Genomic DNA, 27,557 nt, shown 5'->3' on the forward strand with positions numbered 1-27,557 from the left:
GGGGAGGGAGGGAGGGAGGGAGAGAAAGGGGGGGGGAGGGAGGGAGAGAGAGGGGGGGGTTGGAAGAGAGAGAGAGAGAGAGAGAGAGAGAGAGAGAGAGAGAGAGAGAGAGAGAGAGAGAGAGAGAGAGAGAGTGGGGGGGGGGGGGAAGGGGTGTCGGGTCGGGGAACAGGAGCGCGGGTCGGGTCAGTCGGGGGGGGAGCGGGTGTCGGGTCGGGGGGGGGGGGGGGAGCGGGTGTCGGGTCGGGGCGGGGGGAGCGGGTGTCGGGTCGGGTCGGGGGGGGGGGGGGGGGAGAGCGGGTGTCGGGTCGGATCTGGTCGGCGGGGGGGGGGGGGGTGGTGGGAGCGAGTGTCGGGTCTGGTCAGGCGGGGAGTAGGAGCTGGCCGTGGGAGGATCCCCAGTGAGGCCATTGGGCCAGGGCTAGGGGCTGCGTGCTTCGGGCCCCTCCCACACAGTTCAGCGCTTGGAGCTACTGCACTTGCGTGCCGACTGTAGCGCGCATGTGTAGAGGTCCCGGCACTGTTTTCAGCGCCGGGACCTGGCTCCGCCCCCCCACAGCTCATGCTGGCTGCGCCGAGGGCCAGAGGACCTGTAAGTAGGTGCAGAATACTGAGGATTTTTTTAGGCGCCGTTTTAGGCGCGAAAAACGGGCGCCCAGCTCGGAGGGGCGCCCGTTTTTTTTCTTGTGGAAACTAGGGCCCATAGAGTCTCCTATGGTGCTGTAATTTCCATAATTCTATTAAGTTATCCATCTATTCCTTGACCATAAAGCAGAATCAAAAGCCATAGAAACATTCGAGCTGCCTTTCAAGGGTTAGAAGAAACAGGAATATAAAAAGGAAGAAAGGGAAAAAAATGGAAATAAAATGGACTATATATCTCACTAAATGGTACTTGCTTGCATTTGGATTAAATTGAATTGTTAAAAATCGGTGAAGTTTCTATTTACCTTTCTAATGGCACAAGTGAAGGTGGTGGAGCTCCAGGTGGAGGCAGGAAACCTGAAAAAAAACATGAAAGTAACTTTTTTTAAAAAGAAGCATTTAACTCTGAAGCATATTAACAAAATATCCTAAATTATGGCACCAACTCCATAAATGTACCATGTGCCCACTTAAGGAAAAAAATTAATCCAGAAAATTTGCAATATAGCAAGATTTTAATATTACCATTGGAAAAAAATGTTTAACTTGTACTGAAGGTTTTCTATAGGCTCTAGTTTTCACATTTATAGCTCTTACTTGAAAATGAGAGCAATTTGTCACATATCGACATGCACACGGTTTGTACTGAACTAAAATCCAATGGACTGAATAAAGTATCTACACCAACAGAACGCTATAAATGCAAATAAATACATATTAGAGTATTATGACAACAGTTTAGGTAGAAACATGCAACCATACCTGGTGGTGGTGTAGTTAAAGGCATTCCTGGGAAGAAGAGATTTAAATCACTAACACAATATAGTACATCAGTATTTTCTTTTTTCTGTATACATAAATGTAAAAGATGGGTACTAGGTGGCTAAATGGATTAGCACTTTGTTCTTTCACTCTGGGGCCTGGATTATAATCCAGCATAAACTGATGAGACCAAAGTGCCCCTCAATCAAAAGTCAATGGGCATGAAAACATCTAACTTGGCATACATTGGCAAAGTAACTCAGACACAGAGGTGGCTAGAGCGGTAAATGGAAATGTTATACTGAGGCAGTATAGCAAGCACTCTTCCAAGGTCAAATTAAAGGTACATGGTTAGTCCAGTGTAGAGGAAGCTTTGCTCTGTTTCTAACCTGTGCTATACTGGATTTAGGAATGTTCAATGCTGATAATGAAAGGATCCTATATCCAATGCTAACTCTATTTATTTTAAAAGGCACAAAAAAATAGAAAGGCACATACAATTTAGGTCTTCAATATAAAGCATTTTGTGAAAAGAAAGCTAAAGCAGTATTGGGTAAAATGATGGAATCAATTATTAAGGATGTCATAGCAGCGCATTTGGAAAGAGGTGACATGATAGGTCCAAGTCAGCATGGATTTGTGAAAGGGAAATCATGCTTGACAAATCTTTTGGAATTTTTTGATGATGTTTCCAGTAGAGTGGACAAGGGAGAACCAGTTGATGTGGTGCAGTTGGACTTTCAGAAGGCTTTCGACAAGGTCCCACACAAGAGATTAATGTGCAAAGTTAAAGCACATGGGATTGGGGGTAGTGTGCTGACTGGTTGGCAGACAGGAAGCAAAGAGTAGGAGTAAATGGGTACCTTTCAGAATGGCAGGCAGTGACTAGTGGGGTACCGCAAGGTTCTGTGCTGGGGCCTCAGCTGTTTACATTGTACATTAATGATTTAGACGAGGGGATTAAATGTAGTATCTCCAAATTTGCGGATGACACTAAGTTGGGTGGCAGTGAGAGCTGCGAGGAGGATGCTATGAGGCTGCAGAGCGACTTGGATAGGTTAGGTGAGTGGGCAAATGCATGGCAGATGAAGTATAATGTGGATAAATGTGAGGTTATCCACTTTGATGGTAAAAACAGAGAGACAGACTATTATCTGAATGGTGACAGATTAGGAAAAGGGAAGGTGCAACGAGACCTGGGTGTCATGGTACATCAGTCATTGTAGGTTGGCATGCAGGTACAGCAGGCGGTTAAGAAAGCAAATGGCATGTTGGCCTTCATAGCGAGGGGATTTGAGTACAGGGGCAGGGAGGTGTTACTAAAGTTGTACAGGGCCTTGGTGAGGCCACACCTAACTTGAGGAAGGACATTCATGCTATTGAGGGAGTGCAGCGAAGGTTCACCAGACTGATTCCCGGGATGGCGAGACTGGATCAACTGGGCTTGTATTCACTGGAGTTCAGAAGAATGAGAGGGGATCTCATAGAAATGTTTAAAATTCTGACGGGTTTAGACAGGTTAGATGCAGGAAGAATGTTTCCAATGTGGGGGAAGTCCAGAACCAGGGGTCACAATCTAAGGATAAGGGGTAAGCCATTTAGGACCGAGATGAGGAGAAACTTCTTCACCCAGAGAGTGGTGAACATATGGAATTCTCTACCAAAGTTGTTGAGGCCAATTCACTAAATATATTCAAAAAGGAGTTAGATGTAGTCCTTACTACTAGGGGGAATCTAGGAGTATGGCAAGAAGACAGGAATGGGGTACTGAAGTTGCATGTTCAGCCATGAACTCATTGAATGGCGGTGCAGGCTCAAAGGGCCGAATGGCCTACTCCTGCACCTATTTTCTATGTTTCTATTGAATAACAAAAATGTCAGGCTCCCGTGATTTCCGTTCCCATGGTAAAATAGCCAGCTGCCACTCACTAGCATGGCTTACATGAATAGTTACTTAGACAAGATGGCGGATGGTGGCCTGTAACCATGGAACCTTGCCCCAGCATATCTCAGATCCTCCAAGAGAAGAATAAAATAATTGAGGGGGCAAAAGGAGAGAAGCACCCATTGAGCTTCTGTGTGTTCAGGGTAAAAAGATTAACTAGAATTAACGTTCCAAATACATTTGGAACAGTTCAGAGATTGCATTACTTTAACTACACAATACATGGACTGTCTACAGTAATTCTGAAACTCTTTGCATAATCACAACAAAATTCTTAATAAAAACAAACTTTAAACAAGGAATGCAACCCAAACTGTATAATTCCATGGAGCCAACTTTCCACATGGCCGATTTTTGGCGCAGTTGTAGCGGTACATCCGATTTCTTTTAGTGACCAATTGCACCAAAAAAAAATTCCAAGTTTCACCGATATAAATTTTGATTTTGGAGTGCCGCAGATTGTCCTCAAGGTCTGCGCCAAAAAACTGAGGTTGTCAGGGTAACAAGCGACACACTGAAGGGCTGAGGCTGCAAAGTGAAACATACAAGATGCAGCAAGACAGATGCAGGTACATATTATATGTACCATTGGCAAGATCTCTTCACTCTGTTTATTAGAAGATTGTAGTGACAAACTATCACACTCTGCAATGTTTATTTATTTAATTTTAGATGGAACAGACCGAATAAAATTAGGTTACCGCTTTTGTGTAGAGCCCCGGTGCAGCTGCTATCTCAGGCCGAATGCACCCCCCCCACCGCCCCCCGGTGCTATCCCGGGCCGAATGACCCCCGCTCCACTGCTTCCAACACGGGCCGTAAGGACCCCACCCCTGGTGCTATGTTTTCAGCTCCACTAAAACAATGGCGTCTTCTCGGTGCCGATTCTTTTCTCTGTGCCGATTTTCTGAAATGCAGGTAAGGTTTTTCAGAATAGTACACTGCGCAGTTTGTGAAAAAATCCTAGTTGACCAAACTGGCTTAAATGACCAAAAATAGCACAGTCTGCACCCTCTGACATCAAAAAAATCAGGAACTAAAATAATCGGCTGCAAGTGGTTTCGGATGGCGCAGAAACTTTGGCAAAACTTGCAGATTTTAGTTTGCTCCAAAAAAACACAGCGTAGGCCAAACAAAAGGCGCAGAATGGTGGCGAAAATCCCACATCTTTTTCCAAAACAGCTTATGTCACTGTTGATAACGTGACCCTTAAGGATCAATGGAACTAAAAAGACTGTTTGAAACATGAAGTTGCAATCAGTTTTAAATGTTCAACATCAGAAGAAAGCCATCTGTGAACAATTTATTATTTTTTTAACAGGGTGCCAGATGTGCATCTTCCATACTGTAACAGCAGGTACAAAAGCTTTTTTCAAAAAGGGTAGGCACACGGAATGATTTATTTGACCTTTTCTCCACTTTATAAATTAATAGAGTATGAATTAGTGAAATCTTGATTTAACCAATTTTTAGGAGGACAAAAAATAACTTTCACTTAAAATTGTGGTGAAATATAAATAACTGTACATGTGCCACAGTATGTCATATTTAATGGCCATGAAAAGCACAGGGAGTTTGAGAGATTAAGGGGATTAACTTTGTGCTCACAGAAATATAAATTTTTCTTTCTGGTCATGCTTTATTTAATGCAGTTTCCAGCTTTATTCAATGCAGTTTCCAGCTTTATTCCTCTGTAAATAAGTGAAACGAAGTCAGATCTTAAAGAAGATTAAAATTGACCAGTCGTTACATTTGAAGATACAGCCACCACACGACTGATTTTATGGGTGACCAGTATGTTTTGTTTTACTTGAACTACTCAGCATGCACTTAGACCAATGCTTACTAAATAACTAAGCTATGGGGAAAAATTGCCCTCTACAAATAATAATTTGGGTAAGACAAACTTCCTCTGGATACTTCAAAAATGAACCAACACTTCTACGGAAGGCTGCAGATTCAAACTAAATGCACACACACTTCTATAGTATGTGCTTAGGTATTTTATGGTGCACTCAAATTAATCCAGCATAAACTCCAGTGACAAAATGTGAATTAAGTTCATCACCACATTAGTTTTATTGAGAGTTTATTAATTGTGCAGACTATATGGAAACCTTTGAAAACATCAACTATTCTTAATCAGAAAGATGTTCAGTTCTGATATGCTATGCAGCTGTAACCCTCAATTGGACTACAATAAGTTCCAGTGTGAAAAAGACAACCATCTGCAAGCAAGTCAACTCAGAATTGTTGCAACCCAAATTGGGCCGACACAGCCATTCAAACCTATACATTGCACTGTACTTCCAGAAATCTCCACTTCCGACTGACTATGGGCCAAAAATCACAGTCTCTATGTGCGCACATCTGTAGAGGCCCCACAAGTGCCGGTTCTTGACGCACAAGCCGAAAACCGGTTCTTGCGAACCATCAAAATGTTTTTTGACAGTTCCAATGCATCCCCGGGGGAAGGGCCTTCGTGGGCAGAGATTTGGGCTATTTGCCCAACTCTTGCCCAGTGAATATCCTTCAAACTCTTACGCCTGGTAAAAGCAGGCATTATGGCCTGTTTTTACCTGTGCAAGAGTTTTAAAAGATAGAAAAATAAAATGTTATCAATAATTTTTATATTAAAAACCCTGTTCATTAAAGTAAGTTTATTTTTTTACCTCATAAAATATATTTTAATAATTCAAAAAATTGTTTGTCTAAACATTTAATTAAATTCAATTTAAATTAATTAAAAATATGTGAAGTGTTTTTTTTATATGTGAAGTGTTTTTTTACAGCGCAGCAGGAGCTGTAGGGGGCGGAGCCAGGTCCCTGCGCTGAAAATAGTGCCGGGACCTCTGCACATGCGCGCTACAGTGGGCGCGCATGTGCAGTAGCTCCAGGCGCCCAAAACTTTGTGGGAGGGGACGAAGCACGCAGCCCCTAGCCCTGGCTGAATGGCCTCACTGGGGCTGCGTGAATAAGGCTCCTCCCACAGCCAGCTCCTGCTTCCTCCCAACCCGACCCGACTCCCGCCCCCGGACCGGACCCGCCCCCCACCCCCCAACCCGGACCCGACCCGACTCCCGCTCCCCACTCCCCTCGGGACCGGACCCGACACCGACCCGACTCCCGCTCCACCCCCCGCCCCCGAACTGGATCAGATCTGACCTTCCTCCCCCCGACCCGAACCGACCTCCCTCCCACCACCCCCCCCGATCCGACCCAACGCCACCTACCTGTAAATCTGGTGCTGTGGACGGGCCCTGCCCGAAGTCTCGGGCCCGGCCCGTTCAGCCTCCCTCCCCCTTCTCCTTCTCCCCCCCGCCCCCCCCATCCCCATCTCCTTCTCCGCCCCCACCCCATCCCATCTCCTTCTCCACCCCCATCCCATCTCCTTCTCCTTCTCCACCCCCACCCCACCCCATCTCCTTCTCCCCCCCCCACCCCATCCCCTTCTCCCCCCCATATCCCCTTCTCCCCCCCCCATCCCCTCCCTCTAACCCCCTCCCCTCGCTGTCAGAAACACAGACACTGACAGACAGAGAATGAGAGACACACACAGACAGACAGAGAGATAGAGACACTGACAGAGACACACTGGGTGGGGCATCCCAGCATGCTGTTGGAGGGCTCCCGGTGCTGCAGTCGGTAAGTAGAAAATGTTTTATTTATTGATTTTAAAAAATTTCTTATTAATTTTTTTGATTGATTTATTGGTTGATTTATTGATGTAGTTATCATTTATTATTGATGGCTCTTTATTTGTAAAACTGAATTGTTTAATGTTTGTAAACTTCCCTTTAAACCCCCCCCGATTCCCTACGCCTGATTTTCTAAAGTGTAGACAAGGTTTTTTCGAGCGTACAAAAATCTTCACTTACTCCATTCTAAGTTAGTTTGGAGTAAGTTTTCACTGACGAAACTTTGAAAACAGGCATAAGTGGCCGGACACGCCCCCTTTTGAAAAAGAAATTCTGTTCCAAAGTGAACCTGTTCTAACTGACTAGAACTGGAGCAAACTAAATGACGAGAATTCCGATTTCTAAGATACTCCGTTCTACACCAGTTGCTCCTAAAAATCAGGAGCAAATCATGTGGAAACTTGAGGCCTATGTTCCTCCGGGACTACCAGGAAGGAACCACCCGCCGGAAGCCTCCGACCTTAATTTCTGCGTCATTAAGTCTGGAATATGGAGGGTCCACACTCTAATTGATTTTAAAAATTCAGGTAGAAGGATTCTTTATTTACAAAGCAACAGATAGGTAACTTATATGACAGTAAATAATACAAAAATGTTCCAATATAGAAATTCTTTTCTTAAAAAATTTTAAATAGTCTATATATAAAAGCAAAGATGTACATGAAAAGTTAATTTTTTAAAAAAGCTCACTAAAAGTTGGACATCACAAACTATAAGGTTAATAAAATAAAGTCTGATTAAGTGGTGCTGTGTTTAATACAGATTTCAAAGAGTCTTCCACAGGATGTTTTATATTTGTAGTGAGTTAATGTTTTTGGCACAGGCATACTATTCACAGGTAACAGCAGTCTTTTTTCAAGGAACCCAACAGATTTTAAGTTCTATTTTAGAAACTGCTTTGAAGATTAAGCACTGGAAACGGCACAATTAAAATATAGCTAGGCATGAGCCAAATCCACATAACTTAGCAGATGCCAATTTGGAGCTTCGGGTTCTGAAGCTTTACAAATAAATATAAAGTGCATTTTTCAAGTTGGGAAAAAAAAAGAAATCTTCGTGTTCTTCAATCCTTTCATTGCAAATTTGCGCATTTATACAAGGAAGAAATCTATTTCTTGCCTTGGGTCAATAATTAGTACCCGCCCATACACTAATCACAGAATCACAAATAAATTATGATTCTATCAATCGAAGCTCTCCAGGGAACTACACTGTCAAAAACCATCAGCTAAAAATACTGACAAAAAACTGTACGGAATCCATGAATTCTGCACAGCACTGTACATTTATTATGACCAAGCACAGCCACTATCAACATGCTTTTACAATTAAGAGCTTTTTCTTAAAAGAGACCATAACCAAAAGGAGGGTGCAAAAGTACTTTCAACATAAAAGTATTACGAGTTAGAAAACATGCCACAGTGGCTTAAAATCTCTTTTACCTGATTCCTTTTGGTTCTGGATGACGTCCTAGTATTTATTTTTAAAACAAGGTACCGAGACAAAAAGGGCTCCTGACCACCTTTCCTGATTCTGTGGAATTGACTACGAAGTAATCCACCACAAATACTAGCTAACTAGCTGTATGGCTTGGAATATCAGGTTTCCATGAAGCTGGACCAAGGAAATTCAGTCAGATTTTTTCCTCCCAATATGAAGACCTGGCATTTTGGGCCTTAGTGCCAGTTAACTAAATTGGGAGAAACTAAAATTACTTCAGTAGATTATTAACTAAATGGCGTGGGGGAAATCAAACATTTTGCATTGAAAGTACTTTGTTTGCCTTTCACCTCCAAGTATAAAATGAACGCACGGCCCCAGTTCAACGACAATTAAAACTATTTTTAATTATCTATAAGCTGAGGTTTAACCCTGCATGCAGTACTCTATGCAGAATCAGGATCCAAAATTCTCAGACTCATGAGCAGACATTGAAACCAAATACCAAACTGAAAATGTGCATTTCGATACCGGAACTAAGTGCAGAACTCTGACCTGGTGGATGAAGAATTGGAGGTCCCGCATTGACAGGTGGAGGAGGGGGCAGGAATGGGGGAGGTGGACCAGTTAGGTGAGGCGGAGGTGCCCCTGGAGGCATAAATGGAGGACGTTTTGTAACAGTGTTGTTATTAAATTCTGCTACTGCGTGGTCTCCAAGAACCTTTTGGGCAAAAGAAAAGATAATTAAATTCAGAATTAGATGTACTCGAAAAGGTTATGGTAAACCTAGAAAGAAGCTACTCAAATTATCAAGTCAAACATTTGAACTTATGATAGTTGGTTAGTTAGTAAAGCCACCTTCACATGCATTTGTTTATTCTAAAAGCTTTTATGGGAGATTACGGGGTGTTAGAGGGATGCGATTGAAGGTGCCTATGTACTGTGCCTCAATCTTGACTCCACCTGTTATTTTAGAAGTACAAATGAGAAAATATTTAACTGAAGCCCTTACAAGTTGATATTGCAACTTTGTGCATGCTTTAATGATCAACTCCATTTAGATACAGAAAGATCATCTCAATATTACCATCTAGATTTACAGGCCTTTAAACTAATAAGGGGGAGGGAGAGTTGAGGGAAGGGTAAATTTATACGTATTTATACGACAGGTTAGGTCAGTGGGCAGATGCAGTATAATGTGGATAAAACACGAAGGCAGATTATCTGAATGGTGGCAGATTAGGAAAAGGGGAGGTGCAACGAGACCTGGATGTCATGATACATCAGTCATTGAAAGTTGGCATGCAGGTACAGCAGGCGGTGAAGAAGGCAAGTGCTATGTTGGTCTTCATAGCTAGGGGATGCGAGTACAGGAGCAGGGAGGTCTTACTGCAGTTGTACAGGGAAATGGTGAGGCCACACCTGGAATATTGTGTTCAGTTTTGGTCTCCTAATCTGAGGAAGAACGTTCTTGCGATTGAGGGAGTACAGCGAAGGTTCACCAGATTGATTCCCGGGATGGCAGGACTGACATATGAGGAGAGACTGGATCAACTGGGCTTTTATCCACTGGAGTTTAGAAGAATGAGGGGGGATATCATAGAAACATAAAATTCTGACGGGATTGGACAGGTTAGAGGCAGGAAGAATCTTCCCGTTGCTGGGGAGTTCCAGAACCAGGGTTCACAGTCTAAGAATAAGGGGTAAGCCATTTAGGACCGAGATGAGGAGAAACTTCTTCACTCAGAGAGTGGTTAACCTGTGGAATTCTCTACCGCAGAAAGTTGTTGAGGCTAGTTCGTTAGATATATTCAAAAGGGAGTTAGATATGGCCCTTACGGCCAAAGGGATCAAGGGGTATAGAGAGAAAGCAGGAAAGGGGTACGGAGGTTGAATAATCAGCCATGATCTTATTGAGTGGCGGTGCAGGCTCGAAGGGCCGACTGGCCTGCTCCTGCACCTACTTTCTATGTTTCTATGTTAATGGAACAGAGATAAATGGGTTTGATCTAGTAGCCATTACTGAGACGTGGTTGCAGGGCGACCAAGGTTGGGAACTAAATATTCCAGCATACTTGAATTTTAGAAAAGATAAGCAAAGGAGGTGTGGGAGCCCTGATAATAAAGGATGAGATAAAGGCAGTAGTGAGAAAGGATCATAGCCCAGAAAAACAGGATGTAGAATCAGTATGGGTGAGCGAAGAAACAAAGAGCAAAAACACTGGTGGGAGTAGCTTATTGGCCCCCTGATAGCAATCATAGTATTGGACAGAGTATAAATCAGGAAATTAGAGGAGCATGTAACAAGGGTAATGCAATAATCATGGGGGACTTGAATCTTCATATAGACTGGACAAACCAAATTGGCAAAAACAGCTTGGAGGACGAGTTCATGGAATGCATTTGAGACAGTTTTCTACAACAATGTCAATAAATCAACTACGGAACAAGCTATTTTAGATTTAGTCTTGAATAATAAGACAGGGTTATTAAGTAATCTTTAGTAAAAAGATTCTCTGGGGAAAGAGTGAAGAGAATACGATAGAATTTTGTATTAAGTTTGAGAACAGTGTGGTTAAATACGAAACCAGGTTCCTAAATTCAAACAAAGCCAATTACGGAATTACGGGGCGAGTTGGCTCAGTTTAGATTGGGAAATTGTATTAGAGATGATGGTAGATAAGGAATAGCAAACATCTAAATAATTAATAATTCTCAATGAATATACATTTCCTTGAGGAATAAAAAGTACTGGAAAAGTGGTAGAACCATGGCTAACTAGAGAAGTTAAGGATAGTATTCGATTGAGAGAGGCTTACAATGTTGCCAAAAAGAGTAGTAAGCCTGAGGATTAAGAGGGAAATCAACAAAGGCTGAGCAAGCAATTGAAAAAAAGGGAGAAAATGGAATGAGAGAGTAAACTAGCAAGAGACATAAAAACAGACTGCAAGAATTCTTACAAGTATGTAAAAAAAGATATTAGCGAAAGTAAACGTGGGTCCCTTAGAAGCAGAGGCAGGAGAAATAAGAATGGGAATAAGGATATGGCAGGGTCGTTAAGCAAGTATTTTGTACCTGTCTTCACAGCAGAAAACACAAACATACAAGAAATTGTGCGGAACCAAGGGTCTAATGACAGTGAGAAAGTAATTAATATTAGTAATGAAGAAGTATTGGAGAATTTAATGAGACTAACAAGCCGACAAATCCCGTGGGCCTGATGGCTTACATCCTAGGATTTTAAAAAGAGATGGCAGCAGAGTTAGTGGATGCACTGGTTTTGATCTTCCAGATTCTAGAACAGTCACAGTGGATTGGATGATAGAAAATGTAACCCTGCTGTCAAGAAAAGAGGGAGAGAGAAAACAGGAAACTTTAGGCCAGCTAGCTTGAAATCGGAAGCGAGGAAAATGCTAAACTATTAGGGACATGACAACAGGACACTTAGAAAATCACAACATGATTTGGCAGAGTCAACACGGTTTTATGAAAGGGAAGTCATGTTTGAGAAATCCGTTATAGTTTTTCGAGGGTGTAACTAGCAGGGTAAATAAGGGGGAAACTAGTGGATGTAATATATTTGGATTTTCAGAAGGTATTCAATAAGGTGCCATACAAGAGGTTATTGCACAAATTAGGGCTCATGGGATTGGGGATAATATATTTGCATGGATTGAGGATTGGTTAACGGACAGAAAATAGGGAGTAGGATGAATGGCAGGGTGAAACTAGTGGAGTGCCGCAAGGATGAGTGTTTGGGCCACAGCTATTTACAATCTATATCAATGATTTAGATGAGGGGACCGGGTATAATATATCGAAGTTTGCTGATGTACAAAGTTAGGTGGGAACGTAAGCTGTGAGGAGGATGCAAAGAACATGCAAAGGGATATTGACCAGTTAAATAATTGGGCAACAAGGTGGCAGATGGAGGATAAAGAGGGGGAAGTGTGAAGTTATCCACTTTGCTAAGAAAATAGAAAAGCAGAATATTTTAAAAATGGTGAGATTGTGAAATTTTGGTATTCAGAGAAATGTGGGTGACCTTGTACACAAATTACAGAGAGATCGAGTAGAATGGGCCTATATTATCTGGTATTTGGGAGACTGAGAGGTGATCTCATTGAAACGTACAAAAGGCTCGACAGGGTAGATGCCGAGAGATTGTTTCCCCTGGCTGGAGAGTCTAGAACTAGGGCTCATAGTCTCATGATAAGGGGTCAGCCATTTAGGACGGAGAAGGGGAGAAATTTCTTCACTCAGAGGGTTGTGAATCTTTAGAATTCTCTACCCTAGAGGGCTGTGGGCTCTCAGTCAATGAGTATATTCAAGGCTGAGATCGACAGATTTTTGGGTGTGAAGGGACGCGAGGGATGTGGAGATAGTGTGGGCAAGTGGAGTTGATGTAGAAGTTCACCCATGATCTTACTGAAAGGCAGAGCAAGCTCAAGTGGCCATAGTTCTAAGATTTCAAAGACAATTCTACAAACCACTGCATTTACCATTATTTAACAAAGTTTAGACTTTATGGGCCGGAAAATGCCCTCCGCTCAGGTCGGATAATTCAAATTATCACCACCCGGCAGGAGTCAGAGAGAAGGGGTGGAAAATTGGGCTCTTTAACTCTGACACTGCCTTCTTGCGCCCGTTGGAGGCGGTCTTGGGATGGTGATCGACATCAGCGCAACATGGACGTGCTGCATCGCGAAGCAATGTACCTCCAAGAGGGGGCGCTGGGCTGCCTGTTGGAGGCCCGGCTGAACCAGCGACCGCTATTGTTGGCCGACAATTAAAACAAAATGGCGGCCGCAGCTGTGCACCCTCCCTGCCCAGCCGCTGGCAGCTTCCCACCACGTGAAGCTGTCGGGGGCACCGACCGGCGGCAGCTGCGCAACCACGGGTCGGAAAAGGAGTCACCGCCGGACGGGGCAACACAGGACGTGGCGGAAACCTGTTCCTGTCGCCCCCGGCTCGGGGGGGGCAATTGTAGATGGGTCGGCCCCGCTGCCTGTCCCTGGGCGGAAAGGACTTACCATCCCATTGAGGCGGCAACTGCCCTTAAAGGGGGTAATTTCCCCCCGCTCTATATGTTGGTAGAGTTAGATGAAGTCGGCTTGTAAAGAGCATAAACACCGACAAAGACCGGTTAGGCTGAACAGCCTGCTTCTGTGCTGTAAAATTCTGACTATAGGCTGGAGAGGAAACTGCAATGATTTTGAAATTTAAATGTTAGATTTAATAAGCAACTCCCTGAACTCTACATTAAATCACTACAAAATGCACCAACTCACTTACTTGTCTTACTCTTCACTTGACTTCCCCCACCCCTGACCCCACCCACACAAAAACAGTATTTTTAAATTTCAACCCGATTATGAATGGCACCAAACTTCCACTCCTTCATTGCTCCACTTCAGTTGATTAAAAATACTGGATGTGCTGATAACGTACCCCAGGAATCGCACACGAGGCTAATTATGCAAAAGAATGGAAGTACAACCAGGACACTTCTAGAATTGTATACATTAAACTCAGCTCTCGAGAATTTCAACAAACATCAAATCTTTCCTGCCAGTTAGAACATGAATATCAGCACCTACCACTTCCAACAAAAATACTTGTGAAAAAAACACAGTTCAAGTTTATAGAAACTGTTTGCAAGTTTTACTTTTTTTTTTTAAATAAATGTACTAATGGCTAGACTTATTCTTACACAGCAAATCATTTGAATTGCCTCCGCTGCAATATGAAACTACAGTCCTTTTTAAAAAAAAAAGCCCAGAAAATACTTATCTTGCATAAAACATAAGATTAATTCTTGGATTATTTGTATACAAGTAGCAAACAAACCTGGATAGCATTTTCATCTGCTCCACCCCTGTCCCGACGTCGGCCCTCCACACGAGCAATGGTAATTAACTGGCCTCCAATAACCTCGATGGACCCAGACAGCCTTCTGAAAAACAGGTTATCGATTAAGCTAGTGGCAACAAACATAATCTGGATGATTTTGTAAACAGCAACATTAGTAAATTAAAATTTTATGTAAACTGAACAATGACCCTAAATGCATTACAAGCAAGTACCCACTACAAATTACACATTTCAGGCTTATCCATTAAGAGTTAATAAAAGGTCTGCTATCTTGAAGATAGTAGTAATAAACACTCATTCAAACTAGGAAATGGGAAACTACAAATTTTAAAGCATAGGACAAGATCATTTGGCTCAACAAATCCACCCCTTTTTGGCTGATCCAAAAAAACCCTCTACCATCCTTTCCCCCAGAAATAATCCAGCTTTCTCCAACCTATTTATAATGCTTGCTTCAATAGTATTCTCTGGTAATTTATTCCATATATCAATTACACTTTTTCTGAAATAGTTCTCGGATCACTTCTTATACAATAACTTGCATTTATATACCACCTTTAACGTATTAGGTATCAGGACAGGAAGAGGCAGGTTTTAAGGTGTATCTTAAAGGAGGGGGGGGAAGGGTAGCGAGGCAGAGGGGGCATTCTAGAGCGGGGTGCAGGAAATCAGAGATGCATAATTGGAAGAATGCAGAGATCCCAAAAGGTTATTGGGCAGGAGGAGGTTGCAGAGTCAGGGAGGGGCGAGACCATGGAGAGATTTGAACACGAGAATTTTAAATTGAGGCATTGCTGGACTGGGAGCCAATGTAGGTCAACGAGAACAAAGATGACGGGCGAACAAACTTAGTGTGCATTAGGATACAGGCAGCAGAGTTTTGGATGAGCTGAAGTTTACAGAGGATGGAAGATGAGGCGCCGGTCAGGGGAGCATTGGAATAGTTACCTCATAGTCTTGAGGGAACAAAAGCATGGATGACGGTTTCAGCAGCAGATGAGCTGAGGCAGAGGTAGAGATAGGTGATATTACCGAGGTAACAGTAGGCGGTCTTGATTTCAGAATGCTGTGTGTAAATCCTAATCATGAATCTTTAAAAACCTTACTTTCATCGTAGTTTCACAAGCTCTCTACCCTCCCGTTAAACGAATCTCTGCACAGTTAAAAATAAATTCTCTAGATAGTAAGGAGGGAGGGGATAGAAAAGATGGACAGATTAGTCATGCTTTGGAGAAGCGAGGTTCACCACTTCATAAGCTGAATAAAATGTGCAAGAGAAATGGCTGGAGCGGGACAATCGAGAGGCCCATAAAAGGGGTCAGAGAGTCGGAGGAGCCAGCGGAGCAGGAGCGGGACGATCGAGAGGCCCATAAAAGGGGCCCCAAGAGTCGGAGGAGCCACAGGAGCAGGAGCGGGACGATCGAGAGGCCCGTAAAAGGGGCCCCGAGAGTCGGAGGAGCCAGCTAGCGCAGAGACAAAAAGTTTTTTAAAAAAAAATCAAAATTGAAGTGTGACGTCACAGCCAAGCGGGTAAGTGATTGGCTGGTGGATTGGTGAGTATTTTTCTTTTTCCTTTCGGTAGGAAATCTTTGGCATTGTTGCTAAATTAAGTTAATTTAAGGGTTAAGTCATGGCAGGAGAGCCCAGACCCGTGTCATGCTCCTCCTGTGCTATGTGGGAAATCAGGGACACCGCTATGTGTGCAGGAAGTGTGTCCAGCTGCAGCTCCTGATAGACCACATTGTGGCACTGGAGCTGCGCATGGATTCACTCTGGAGCATCTGCGATGCTGAGGATGTCGTGAATAGCATGTTTAGTAAGTTGGTCACACCGCAGGTAAAGGTTACAAAGGCAGATAGGGAATGGGTGACCATCAGGCAGAGCAGGAGTAGGAAGGTAGTACAGGGGTCCCCTGCGGTCATCTCCCTTCAAAACAGATATACCACTTTGAATACTGTTGGAGGAGATGGCTCATCAGGGGAAGGCAGCAGCAGCCAAGTTCATGGCACCATGGGTGGCTCTGCTGCACAGGAGGGCAGGAAAAAGAGTGGGAGAGCTATAGTGGTAGGGGATTCTATTGTAAGGGGAATAGATAGGCGTTTCTGCAGCTGCAATCGAGACTCCAGGATAGTATGTTGCCTCCCTGGTGCAAGGGTCAAGGATGTCCCGGAGCAGCTGCAGGGCATTCTGGAGGGGGAGGGTGAACAGCCAGTTGTCATGGTGCATATAGGTAAAAAAACGGGATGAGGTCTTACGAGCTGAATTTAGGGAGCTAGGAGTTAAATTAAAAAGTAGGACCTCAAAAGGTAGTAATCTCAGGAGTGCTACCAGTGCAACGTGCTAGTCAGAGTAGAAATAGCAGGATAGTTAAGATGAATACATAACTTGAGGAATGGGGGGGGGGGGGGGGGATTCAAATTACTGGGACATTGGAACCGGTTCTGGGGGAGGTGGGACCAGTACAAACCGGACGGTCTGCCAGGGCAGGAGCGGAACCGATGTCCTAGGGGGAGTGTTTGCTGGTGCTGTTGGGGAGGGTTTAAACTAATCTGGCAGGGGGATGGGAATCTATGCAGGGAGGTAGAGGGAAGTAAAAGGTAGAAAGGAGATAAGGAAAAGTGGAGGGCAGAGAAATCAAGAGCAAAAATCAAAAAGGGCCACATTATAACATAATTCTAAAAGGACAAAGAGTGTTAAAAAAACAAGCCTGAAGCTGTGTCTCAATGCGAGGAGCATTCGTAATAAGGTGGATGAATTAACTGCGCAGATAGCTGTTAACGGATATGATGTAATTGGGATTACGGAGACATGGCTCCAGGATGACCAAGGCTGGCAACTCAACATCCAAGGGTATTCAATATTCAGGAAATATAGACATAAAGGAAGAGGAGGTGGGATAGCGTTACTGGTTAAAGATGAGATTGACGCAATAGTAAGGAAGGACATTAGCTTGGATGATGTGGAATCTGTATGGGTAGAGCTGCAGAACACCAAAGGCAGAAAACGTTAGTGGGAGTTGTGTACAGACCACCAAACAGTAGCAGTGAGGTTGGGGGATGGCATCAAACAGGAAATTAGGAATCTGTGCAATAAACTTTCAGCAGTTATCATGGGCGACTTTAATCTACATATAGATTGGGCTAACCAAACTGGTAGCAGTACGGTGGAGGAGGATTTCCTGGAGTGAATAAGGGATGGTTTTCTAGACCAATACGTCGAGGAACGAACGAGAGAGCTGGCCATCCTAGACTGGGTGTTGTGTAATGAGAAATTATTAATTAGCAATCTTGTTGTGCAAGGCCCCTTGGGGAAGAGTGACCATAATATGGTAGAATTCTTCATTAAGATGGCGAATGACACAGTTAATTCAGAGAATTTATAATGGGGAACCAAGAAATGGCAGACCAATTGAACAAATACTTTGGTTCTGTCTTCACTAAGGAAATACTAGGGGACTGAGGGTCTAACCTTCTGGAAATACTAGGAGACTGAGGGTCTAACGAGAAGGAGGAACTGAAGGAAATCCTTATTAGTCAGGAAATTGTGTTAGGGAAATTAATGGGATTGAAGGCCGATAAATCCCCAGGGCCTGATAGTCTGCATCCCAGAGTACTTAAGAAAGTGGCCCTAGAAACAGTAGATGCATTGGTGGTCATTTTCCAACATTCCCTGGACTCTGGATCAGTTCCTATGGACTGGAGGGTAGCGAATGTAACCCCACTTTTAAAAAAAGGAGGGAGAGAAAACAGGGAATTATAGACCGGTTAGCCTGACATCGGTAGTGGGGAAAATGCTGGAATCAATTATTAAAGATCTAATAGCAGCGCATTTGGAAAGCAGCGACAGGATCGGTCCAAGTCAGCATGGATTTATGAAAGGCAAATCATGCTCAACAAATCTTCTAGAATTTTGTGAGGATGCAACTAGGAGAGTGGATAAGGGAGAACCAGTGGATGTGGTGTATTTGGACTTTCAAAAAGCTTTTGACAAGGTCCCACTTAGGAGATTAGTGTGCAAAATTAAGGCAAATGGGATTGGGGGTAATGTATGGACGTGGATAGAGAACTGGTTGGCAGACAGAAAGCAAAGAGTGGGAATAAACGGGTCCTTTTCAGAATAGCAGGCAGGGACTAGTGGGGTACCGCAAGGTTCAGTGCTGGGACCCCAGCAATTTACAATATATATTAATGATTTAGACGAAGGAATTGAATGCAATATCTCCAAGTTTGCAGATGACACTAAGCTGGGTGGCAGTGTGAGCTGTGAGAAGGATGCTAAGAGGCTGCAGGGTAACTTGGACAGCTTAGGTGAGTGGGCAAATGCATGGCAGATGCAGTATAATGTGGATAAGTGTGAGGTTATCCACTTTGGTGGCAAAAACAGGAAGGCAGATTATCTGAATGGTGACAGATTAGTAAAACGGGAGGTGCAACGAGACCTGGGTGCCATGGTACATCAGTCATTGAAAGTAGGTATGCAGGTACAGCAAGTAGCAAAGAAAGCAAATGGCATGTTAGCCTTCATAGCGAGAGGATTTGAGTATAGGATCAGAGAGGTCTTGTTGCCGTTGTACAGGGACTTGGTGAGACCACACCTTGAGTATTGTGTGCAGTTTTGGCCCCCTAATCTGAGGAAGGACATTATTGCTATTGAGGGAGTGCAGCAAAGGTTCAGCAGACTGATTCCCAGGATGGCAGGACTGATATACGAAGAAAGACTGGATCGACTGGGCCTGTATTCACTGGAGTTTAGAAGAATGAGAGGGGATCTCATAGAAGCATATAAAATTCTGACAGGATTGGACAGATTAGATGTGGGAAGAATGTTCCCGATGTTGGGGAAGTCCAGAACCAGGGGTCACTCACAGTCTAAGGATAAGTGGTAAGCCATCGAAAACCGAGATGAGGAGAAACTTTTTCACCCAGAGAATTGTGAACCTATGGAATTCTCTACCACAGAAAGTTGTTGAGTCCAGTTCATTGGATATATTCAAAAGGGAGTTAGATGTGGCCCTTATGGCTAAAGGGATCAGGGGGCATGGAGAGAAGGCAGGAATGGGGTACTGAAGTTGCATGATCAACCATGATCATATTGAATGGTAGTGCAGGCTCGAAGGGCTGAATGGCCTATTCCTGCACCTATTTTCTATGTTTCTTTGTTTCTATGTTCACGTGCTCAATTTAAGAGTGCTTCATGATGTGAATAAAAGATTGCCATGTGCACTTTTAATTCAGGTTAGCACTCGGTTCAGACAAACAGGAGATCTGCACATCCATGTCCATTTCTCACATTCAAATGCCATCGTACTCCAAAAATGAGTACAGAAACAGGCCAACAGCTTCAAATCACTGAACCTAAAATGGATATAACAGAATACTTTCTAAACGGTGAAAAGCTAGAAACATTGGCGTTCCAAAGAGACTAAGGGGCCCATGTACATAGATAGTCATGTTAGAATGTCATGAACACGTACAGAAAATAAATCAAAAAGGCTAATGGAATGCTGGCCTTTACATCTAGAGGACTAGAACACTAGAAATGATGTTACAGCTATTTAAAGAACTGGTTAGGCCACACCTGGAATGCTGTGAGCAGTTATGGGCACCTTCGGAAGGATATATTGGCTTTGGAGGATTTATCAGAATGATATCTGGACTCCAGGGATTAAATTACAAGGAGCGATTACACAAACTAGGATTGTAGTCGGTGCGCACCTAAATTTTGGCGCTCGTGAATTTAACAACCCCTTCATGTTTTAAGCATGTAAACATTAAAAGGTTGTTTCTTTCCACTGCTTGCCGAATAGGTAAGAGGGCACAGACTGAAGAACATCACTAGAAGAACCATGGGGAGAGTTAGAAGAATGTTTTTTTCCACACAGACCGTCATTAGGATATAGAACACTTTGACCACATATAGCTATTGAGGCAGACTTAGGGCTAGAAATTGGGTGATTTTGTGATCGGGTTTTTGGTGCAATTTCACCCTTTTTGGCGAAAACCCGGTCGACGGGAAATTCAGTGACCTTTGTGCGACGGCGCTTTCCACGTACCGCTGGGGAGAGGAGCGCCGTCGTGAAACAGTCGAAAATGCGTTATCGGCAAAAATTTGGCTCTCTCTGCACCCGTATTCTGCGCTCAGAATACCGACAGGGTAAAACCTGTCGTGCAGCCCTGCCAGCAGCGGTAAGTATGAAGACCTGCAAAAAAGGTAAGTTAAAGTTTTTATTTTTTTAGCGATTTGATAAAGTGCCTTATAAAATGTTTTGTGAATTTTTGTGTTTTGTTTTTTGCAATTTATTTTTTGGTGTTTTTCCGCCCTCCCAAGGCCTCTCTCGCAGCGGTATCGGCCTCGGAATAAAGTGGTCGAGGATCGTGGCGCACCTCGTGCGACGCCGATTTTTATCACTGCGCAAATTAAAGGTTGAATTTCCGGCCTGATAAAAGTTAGCGAAGCGAAAACGGTAATTTTGCTCATTTCTTGCCCTTAGCATTTAAAATTTGATTGGTGATTGGTACAACTGAAGAGTTAGTATTTCAACAGGACAATGGGCCAAATGGTCTCATTCTGTGCTTTCATTTCCATGATTCTATATTAAAAATGTATCTGTACCATAAAATTTTAAAGCTTCAAGGAACAAGCAATGCTCGGAGTAAATCTCAAAAGTACAACTTTTGTGAGCCTGCTGTGAAATATGCTTTTAACATGAGGCACTGTAAATCTTCAGCTATTATATTATTGCAGTATTGCTTTATTTCATCCAAAGCAAAATAACGTTTTAACACAAAATTCATACTACATGGAGCTATAGAAAATTAAAGCTAGCTGTACAAAAACTTAAAATGATAAAATGTGCATTACAATTTGCAACACAATTAAACACAAATTTCTGGGGCTTCGGTGATAATTACAGCGATACCAAAAGTTTCAGTGCTTTTATGTCTCAACCATGCTTGGATACAAGTTACCAAGTCCTATTTGCCATTAATTATTATAATGCATATATAATTCAAAGATGGAACACAATTATCCCAATGACCAGAATTTTCAAGATGCAATATGAAGGTAATGTGCTTTTTTAAATTACATGACTTAGTTAAATTGCAAAAGTTCATTTCGGTTCAGTCGGGATTAACCTGCAGTGATAATCTATACTCAGCAAAATCTTAGTTAATTCCATAATTAAAAATTTATTGAATGGTCGTAATAAACAATTCCAGTAAATTTGATGCGGGTGGAAAGAATTCCTTAAATGATAAGTCTAAGCTTGCCATCTCTTATTCATTCATAACATATACCGCAATTGCATATAAAACACAGAAACAAGTACAAGGAAAGCAAAAACCATTATCTTCTCAAAAGGAATAAAAAGTTTGAAAATAGAACATATGCTGTAAACAAACTAATAAAAAAATTAAATTAACTTGAAAATGTTTGAACCAAACACCTCAAGTTTTGTCATGTGTGTCATTATCGAATTTATTGTCGAATGTGTCAGCTGTGGCTCAGTGGGTAGCACTCTTGCCTCAGAGTCAGAAGGTTGTGGGTTCAAACCCTACTCCAGCAACTTGAGCACAAAAATCTACATTGACATTCCAGTGCAGTGCTGAGGAAATGTTGCACTGTCAGAGGTGCCATCATTAGGATGAGACAAACCGAGGCCCTATCAGCTCTCTCAGGTGGATGTAAAAGATCCCAAGGCACTATTTCGAAAAAGAGCAGGGGAATTATGTCCGGTGTCCTGGCAAATATTTATCCTTCAAGTAACAAAAACAGATGATCTGATCATTATCACAGTGCTCTGGGGTCAAGTTTCAGGCCACAGCCCCACGTGCTACGCCTGATTCCCGTGCCTAAAACTTACCTTGGTATTCTCCTCGCTGCTGGAATGTTCCAGGCCCTTGGCGGAGCGCAGCACATGCTGTGGGGGGTGGAGCCAGGTCCCGGCGCTGAAAACATTGCCGGGACCTCAGCACATGCGCGCGCATGTGGAGTACCTCCAGGCTGCCGAGGCTGTGTGCGAAGCACGCCGCCATTAGTCCTACTGGGGCAGCGAAGATCGGACTTGGCCCCCCCACTCCTTTCAGCTCCCGGTCCAGTCTGTTCCCCCCCCCCCACAGGGCCCGGCTTCCTCTCGTCGGCCTGGCCCATTTAGCCTCCCTCCCCCTCCCTCTTCAAACCCCCCCCTCCTCTCTCTCTCTCTTCTCCCCCCCTCCTCCTCCTCTCTTCTCTCCCCCCCCCCTCCTCCTCCTCCTCTTCCTCTCTCTTCTCTTCCCCCCCCCTCCTCCTCTCTCTCTCTCTCTCTCTTCTCCCTCCCCCCCCCCTCCTCCTCCTCTCTCTTCTTCCCCCTTTCTCCCCCCCCCTCCTCCTCCTCTCTCTTCTTCCCCCTTTCTCCCCCCCCTCCTCCTCCTCTTCTCTCTTCTCCTCCCCTCCTCCCCCCCCCCCCTCCTCTCCCCTCGCTGTCAGAAACATAGAGACACTGACAGACAGAGAGACACTGACAGACACAGGGACACACTGGGAGGGAGGGGGCCCGTCCCAGCACGCTATTGGAGGGCTCCCGGTGCTGCACTCGGTGAGTAGAAACTTAATTTTTTATTTATTGATTTTTAAATTTTTTTTTAAATGTTTAATTTTTTTTGATTGATTTATTGGTTGATTTATTTATCATTTATTATGGATGATGGCTCTATATTTGCAAAAGTGATGTGTTTCATGTTTGTAAACTTCCCTTCCGCCCCCACCCCCCCTCCCCTCCATCTCTCGTTCCTTACGCCTGATTTATAAGTGTAGGCAAGGTTTTTCTGAGCGTACAAAAATCTACACTTACTCCATTATAAGTTAGTTTGGAGTAAGTTTTCGCTGCTTAAACTTGCAAAACAGGCGTAAGTGGCCGGACACGCCCCCTTTTGAAAAAATAAATCTGTTCTAAAATGAAACTGTTCTAACCCAATAGAACTGGAGCAAACTAAATGCCGAGAATTGCAATTTCGAAGATACTCCATTCTAAACTAGTTGCTCAAAAAAAATAGGAACTCAGGCCGAAACCTGACCCGTTTTGTGGGAGCTTGCTGCGTTTCCCACATTACAACAGTGACGACATTCCAAAAGTACTTCACTAGTTGTAAAGCACTTTGAGACATCTGGTGGTCGTGAAAGGCACTATATAAATGTAAGTCTTTCTTTATTTCCTCCACTCGCAGTCCCCATCTTGCCGACACACCTTCACCAATTCAAATGGATAAACAGCTTCTTTGAGTTGTATACTCAGCCCAACACAGTATATTCTAATGTTACATCAATAAGCTTCTTGTATGATGCTCTTAATTAACCACCTCAAATATAGTAGCTCTCAATCTTGGCTCTCACCAGTATTTCACCCGAATGCTCAGAGCCCAAAATGTTTTCTCGAGACAGAATCCAAGTTTGGAAGCACATTAAATGGACATAATACCAAAATCTCATATCTATTATGCTTTATTAAAACAATAGCAATAACTACTAAAAGAAAATGCAAAATTTCCACTGGACCTGCCTTTGCCTAGGTTCTGACCTGTTGGGTGGAGGTCCTGCCCTGCAACGATTTGGAGGAGAAGGGAAATCCATCTTAGGGGGTGGTATCTCTGGCTCTTTCTCGGGATTTCCAGTTCTGCCCTGCTGTACCTGAAAAATTTAAAATTTCAGTAACAATGGAGAATTTAAATTACAGTCCCAACCGCTGATTCTTACATTTCTGGTGCATCATGGAAAAGAAAAAACAATAAAAATGAGAACACCGTGCAAAACATCAGTTATGTTTTATAATGTAGGGCTGGTTTGTTCCCTTCCTATCTCTTGTACCTTCACCTATCTCTTCCTTGTTCTCAGTCACATGCAATCAATCTAATACATTTAAAACATTAAAAATACAGTCAAATAATTGGCAATGAAATACATTTGCAACATTATCTTTAAATAAAAACTTTTGCTATTAGCTTTGATATGTGATAAAGGAAAATGTGCACCCATTAAATATACAGTTAAGACGAATGGACAATAAGGAAATGACAGACTTCTTTTAAGTTAACGAAGAAAATAACAGGACTTAAAATTGACAAATCTCCAGGGCCCAATGGTTTCCACCACAGAGTAACAGAAAAGAAATAGGTGAGGGAATTGCAAATGTGTTAAGTTATAATATTCTACTGATATCTAGATTCAGAAATTGTGCCTTTGGATTGGAAAATTGTAAATATCACTCCCTTAGTTAAGGGAAGGAGATAGAAGCCAATTAATTGCAGATTATCAGTTTAACATAAGTTATGGCTGTTACTGGACCCCATCATCAGAGATAAAGTGCCTGAGCAGTTGGACAAGGAGCATTTGATCAGAGTTAGAATGGATTTATGAAGAGTAGGTCGTGTCTAATTAACCTAGCCAATTTTTTTTTGAAGCGGTCACTAGCATGGTGCACAGGAAATTGTCTTTGGACACCGTGAATATGGTAAAATTCTGCACAAGAGATTAGCAAAAATTAAATTACACGGAATTAGAGTTAACCTTGTAATATAGGTTGGTAATCGGTTGGGAGGTAGGAAGCATAGAGTAGGAATAAAGGGATTGTTTTTGTAGGATATGACAAGAGGTGTACCTCAGGGATCTGTACGAATTATATACATTAATGACGTGGATGAAGGAATAGAGAGCTATGCAGGTTGGACCTCTCTGGTCCGGAAACATCCGTGGTTTGGCATTAGTTCGGCCTGAGTTTTTTTAAAAAAGAGCACCAAACCAGTGCATTAAATAAATGTGGCTGGAGGATTTCTACACGGAGAGAGCAAGGCCGGAGTTTCGCAGCCTGTGAGTTTGAAATGCAATCTCTAGTTTTGCAGTCTGCAGTTATCTGTGCCATCGCAGCGAGTGTGCAAGGTGTTGGTCAGGGGCTGTAACTTTAAAAGGCTCGGTTGCTGCTGCGGTGTGCGTGTGGCAATTGGCTGGGAGCGGCTGTCAGTCAGTGAGTGTGTGGGTGCTGAGGACATAAACACACACGCACACCCTATCAACAGGTAGCAGTAAGCCCAGGAACCACAGAAAATTCTCTGTTTCGGCACCAGTAAGGTCCCGGACCAGAGAGGTCCAACCTGTATAACCAAGACTGCAGATGGCATAAGTTAGGAGGCATAATAAGTTGTGAAGATGGGAGCAGGAACTTACAAAAGGGACATACACAGACTAAGTGAGTGGGCAAAAGTTTGCCAGATGAAATTCAAAATGCAGAAATGCAAGGTCATCCACTTTGGATCAGAGAAAGACAAATCTGAATATTTTCTTAAAGGTAAAAGACAATGAGCTATGAACGAGTAAAGGGATTTAGGTGCCCATGTACCCAAGTCACTAAAAACTAGTGCGCAGGTACAAAATAATCAATAAAGCTAATCAAATGTTGGCCTTTATCTCAAGGGGGTTGAAATACAAAGTGTGAGGAATTGATGTTTCAGTTGCACAGAACATGTGTCAGGACCCTTCTGGATAGTGCATTCAATTGTGGGCACTGGACACGAGGAAAGATATATTGGTCTTGGAGGGGCAATGCAGGTTCACCAGAATTATATCAGAGCTTCAAGGTTAAATTATGAGGACAGGTTGCATAGTCTAGGCTTGTATTTCCTTGAGTATAGAAAATTAAAGGGTGATCTAATTGAGGATTTTCTCTAGTGGGGGACTTCAGAACAAGGGAGCATAAGCTTAAAATTAGAGCGAGGCCATTTAGGAGTGAAATCAGGGAGCACTATTTCCAGAGAGAGGTTAGTGGAAATCTGGAAAACTCTCCCTCAAAAGGCTGTGGATGCTGGGTCAATTAAAATTTAAGACGGAGATGGATAGAGCAGAAGGCAAAGCAGAGATTTAAAAAGAGCAGGAGCAGTGAAAAGAGCAGTAGAGCGGCGATTTGAAGAGAGCGGGAGCAGGGAAGAGCACGGGAGCAGGGGTGATTTAAAGATAGCTAGGAGCAAGGGAAAGAGCGGCAGTGCAACAACCCCAGAGAAAATAAAATCACAAAGTGACGTCATAATTGGCGGCAGATCCGGAGGAAATTGAGTTCAGTACTTAATTTACTTGATGCACACTAATTACATTTTTTTATTTTTAAACTTAACTATAAATAATGGTTAAATAAATATTCAGAACTGATGATTAATATAAAAAATAGTTTAAGAGCAGGCAGTGAAACTAGCGAAAGTTAAAATCCAAAAAGTGAAGTCAGGGAGAGCACGAAGGAAGAGCTCGGAGTCAGAGTAAATCTATTGCGTAAACAGTCAGTCATTTTTTTTTTTAAAAGCTGTCTATCTAATTTTAATTAAATAAACTCGCTGGGAGCAGCAGAGGCAAAGTAATGGAATCAAAAAAAAATCAAGGAGTGACATCACAGGACAGCAGTAAGGTGACTGGTTGGTGAGCATTAGCTTTTATAGCTCTATAAGTTAGGGTAGTGGGTTAAATTAAAAGCTGGAGAATAACAGCTATTACTTTATTAAATTATAACAAACTAGATTAACTAATTAAAACTAAATAAAAAAATTGATTGAATAAAACCTTTAACTAATTAAATAAATAAAATAAGGTTAGAAGGTTAGATTGAGATGGCAAGTGGTGTGTCATATGAAAGCATGTGTGAGTTTGTGGAGAGCAGCATGATCCCAGGCAATCACACTTACGGTTAAATGTCTGCAACTCGATGAACTTCGGCTCAGATATGTTGAGTTTGAGTCTCAGTGGCAGACACTGCGATGCAGCAGGGAAGCAGAGAGTTACCTGGACACTTTGTTACAGGAGGTAGTCACAACCCTTAGGTTAAACAGTTTTTTAGAATTAGTCAATGGTCAGGGACAGGAGGGTATGATTGAGTCAGGAAGGTATGGCGAATCAGAATGTAGTGATGGAGGAGTCTCAGCCCTTGCCAACAGGTACGAGGTGCTTGCTGCCTGTATGGATGAGAACAATGACTACAGGGAGGATGGGCAAAATGACCATGGCACTGTGGTACAGGAGACGATTCAAGTGTGTGTGGGGGGGGGGGGAGGGGAATGAAAGAGGAGAGAGGGCTTTAAACTAATTAGTGGGGGAGGGTGGAGGATTTAGGTGAGCAAAATTTAAAAAGTCAAAGAATAAGGAGAGGGCACAAGATCAGGGTAGCACTGGGGGAAATGAAAACCAGA

The 27,557-nt window shown here is 43.0% G+C and overlaps 1 protein-coding gene across 9 annotated transcripts in view; it reads right to left on the bottom strand.

The window, feature by feature from the left end:
* Nucleotides 1-27,557, bottom strand: part of fip1l1a (FIP1 like 1a (S. cerevisiae)) — a 108,876-nt gene that overhangs the window by 38,751 nt on the left and 42,568 nt on the right. For 3 of the 9 annotated variants that reach the window (XM_070870021.1, XM_070870031.1, XM_070870020.1), the window contains exons 9-14: nt 23,900-24,027; nt 20,417-20,563; nt 14,341-14,446; nt 9,046-9,211; nt 1,408-1,434; nt 951-1,002 (exon numbers count right to left, since the gene is read on the bottom strand). In XM_070870021.1, coding sequence (XP_070726122.1) covers nt 951-1,002; nt 1,408-1,434; nt 9,046-9,211; nt 14,341-14,446; nt 20,417-20,563; nt 23,900-24,027 — 626 coding nt within the window. The remainder of the gene's footprint in view (nt 1-950; nt 1,003-1,407; nt 1,435-9,045; nt 9,212-14,340; nt 14,447-20,416; nt 20,564-23,899; nt 24,028-27,557) is intronic. The other 6 variants (XM_070870036.1, XM_070870024.1, XM_070870047.1 and 3 more) reach the window with 6 other exon arrangements.

This window comes from Pristiophorus japonicus, chromosome 2, assembly GCF_044704955.1.
Source record: "Pristiophorus japonicus isolate sPriJap1 chromosome 2, sPriJap1.hap1, whole genome shotgun sequence".
Classification (NCBI taxonomy): domain Eukaryota; kingdom Metazoa; phylum Chordata; class Chondrichthyes; family Pristiophoridae; genus Pristiophorus; species Pristiophorus japonicus.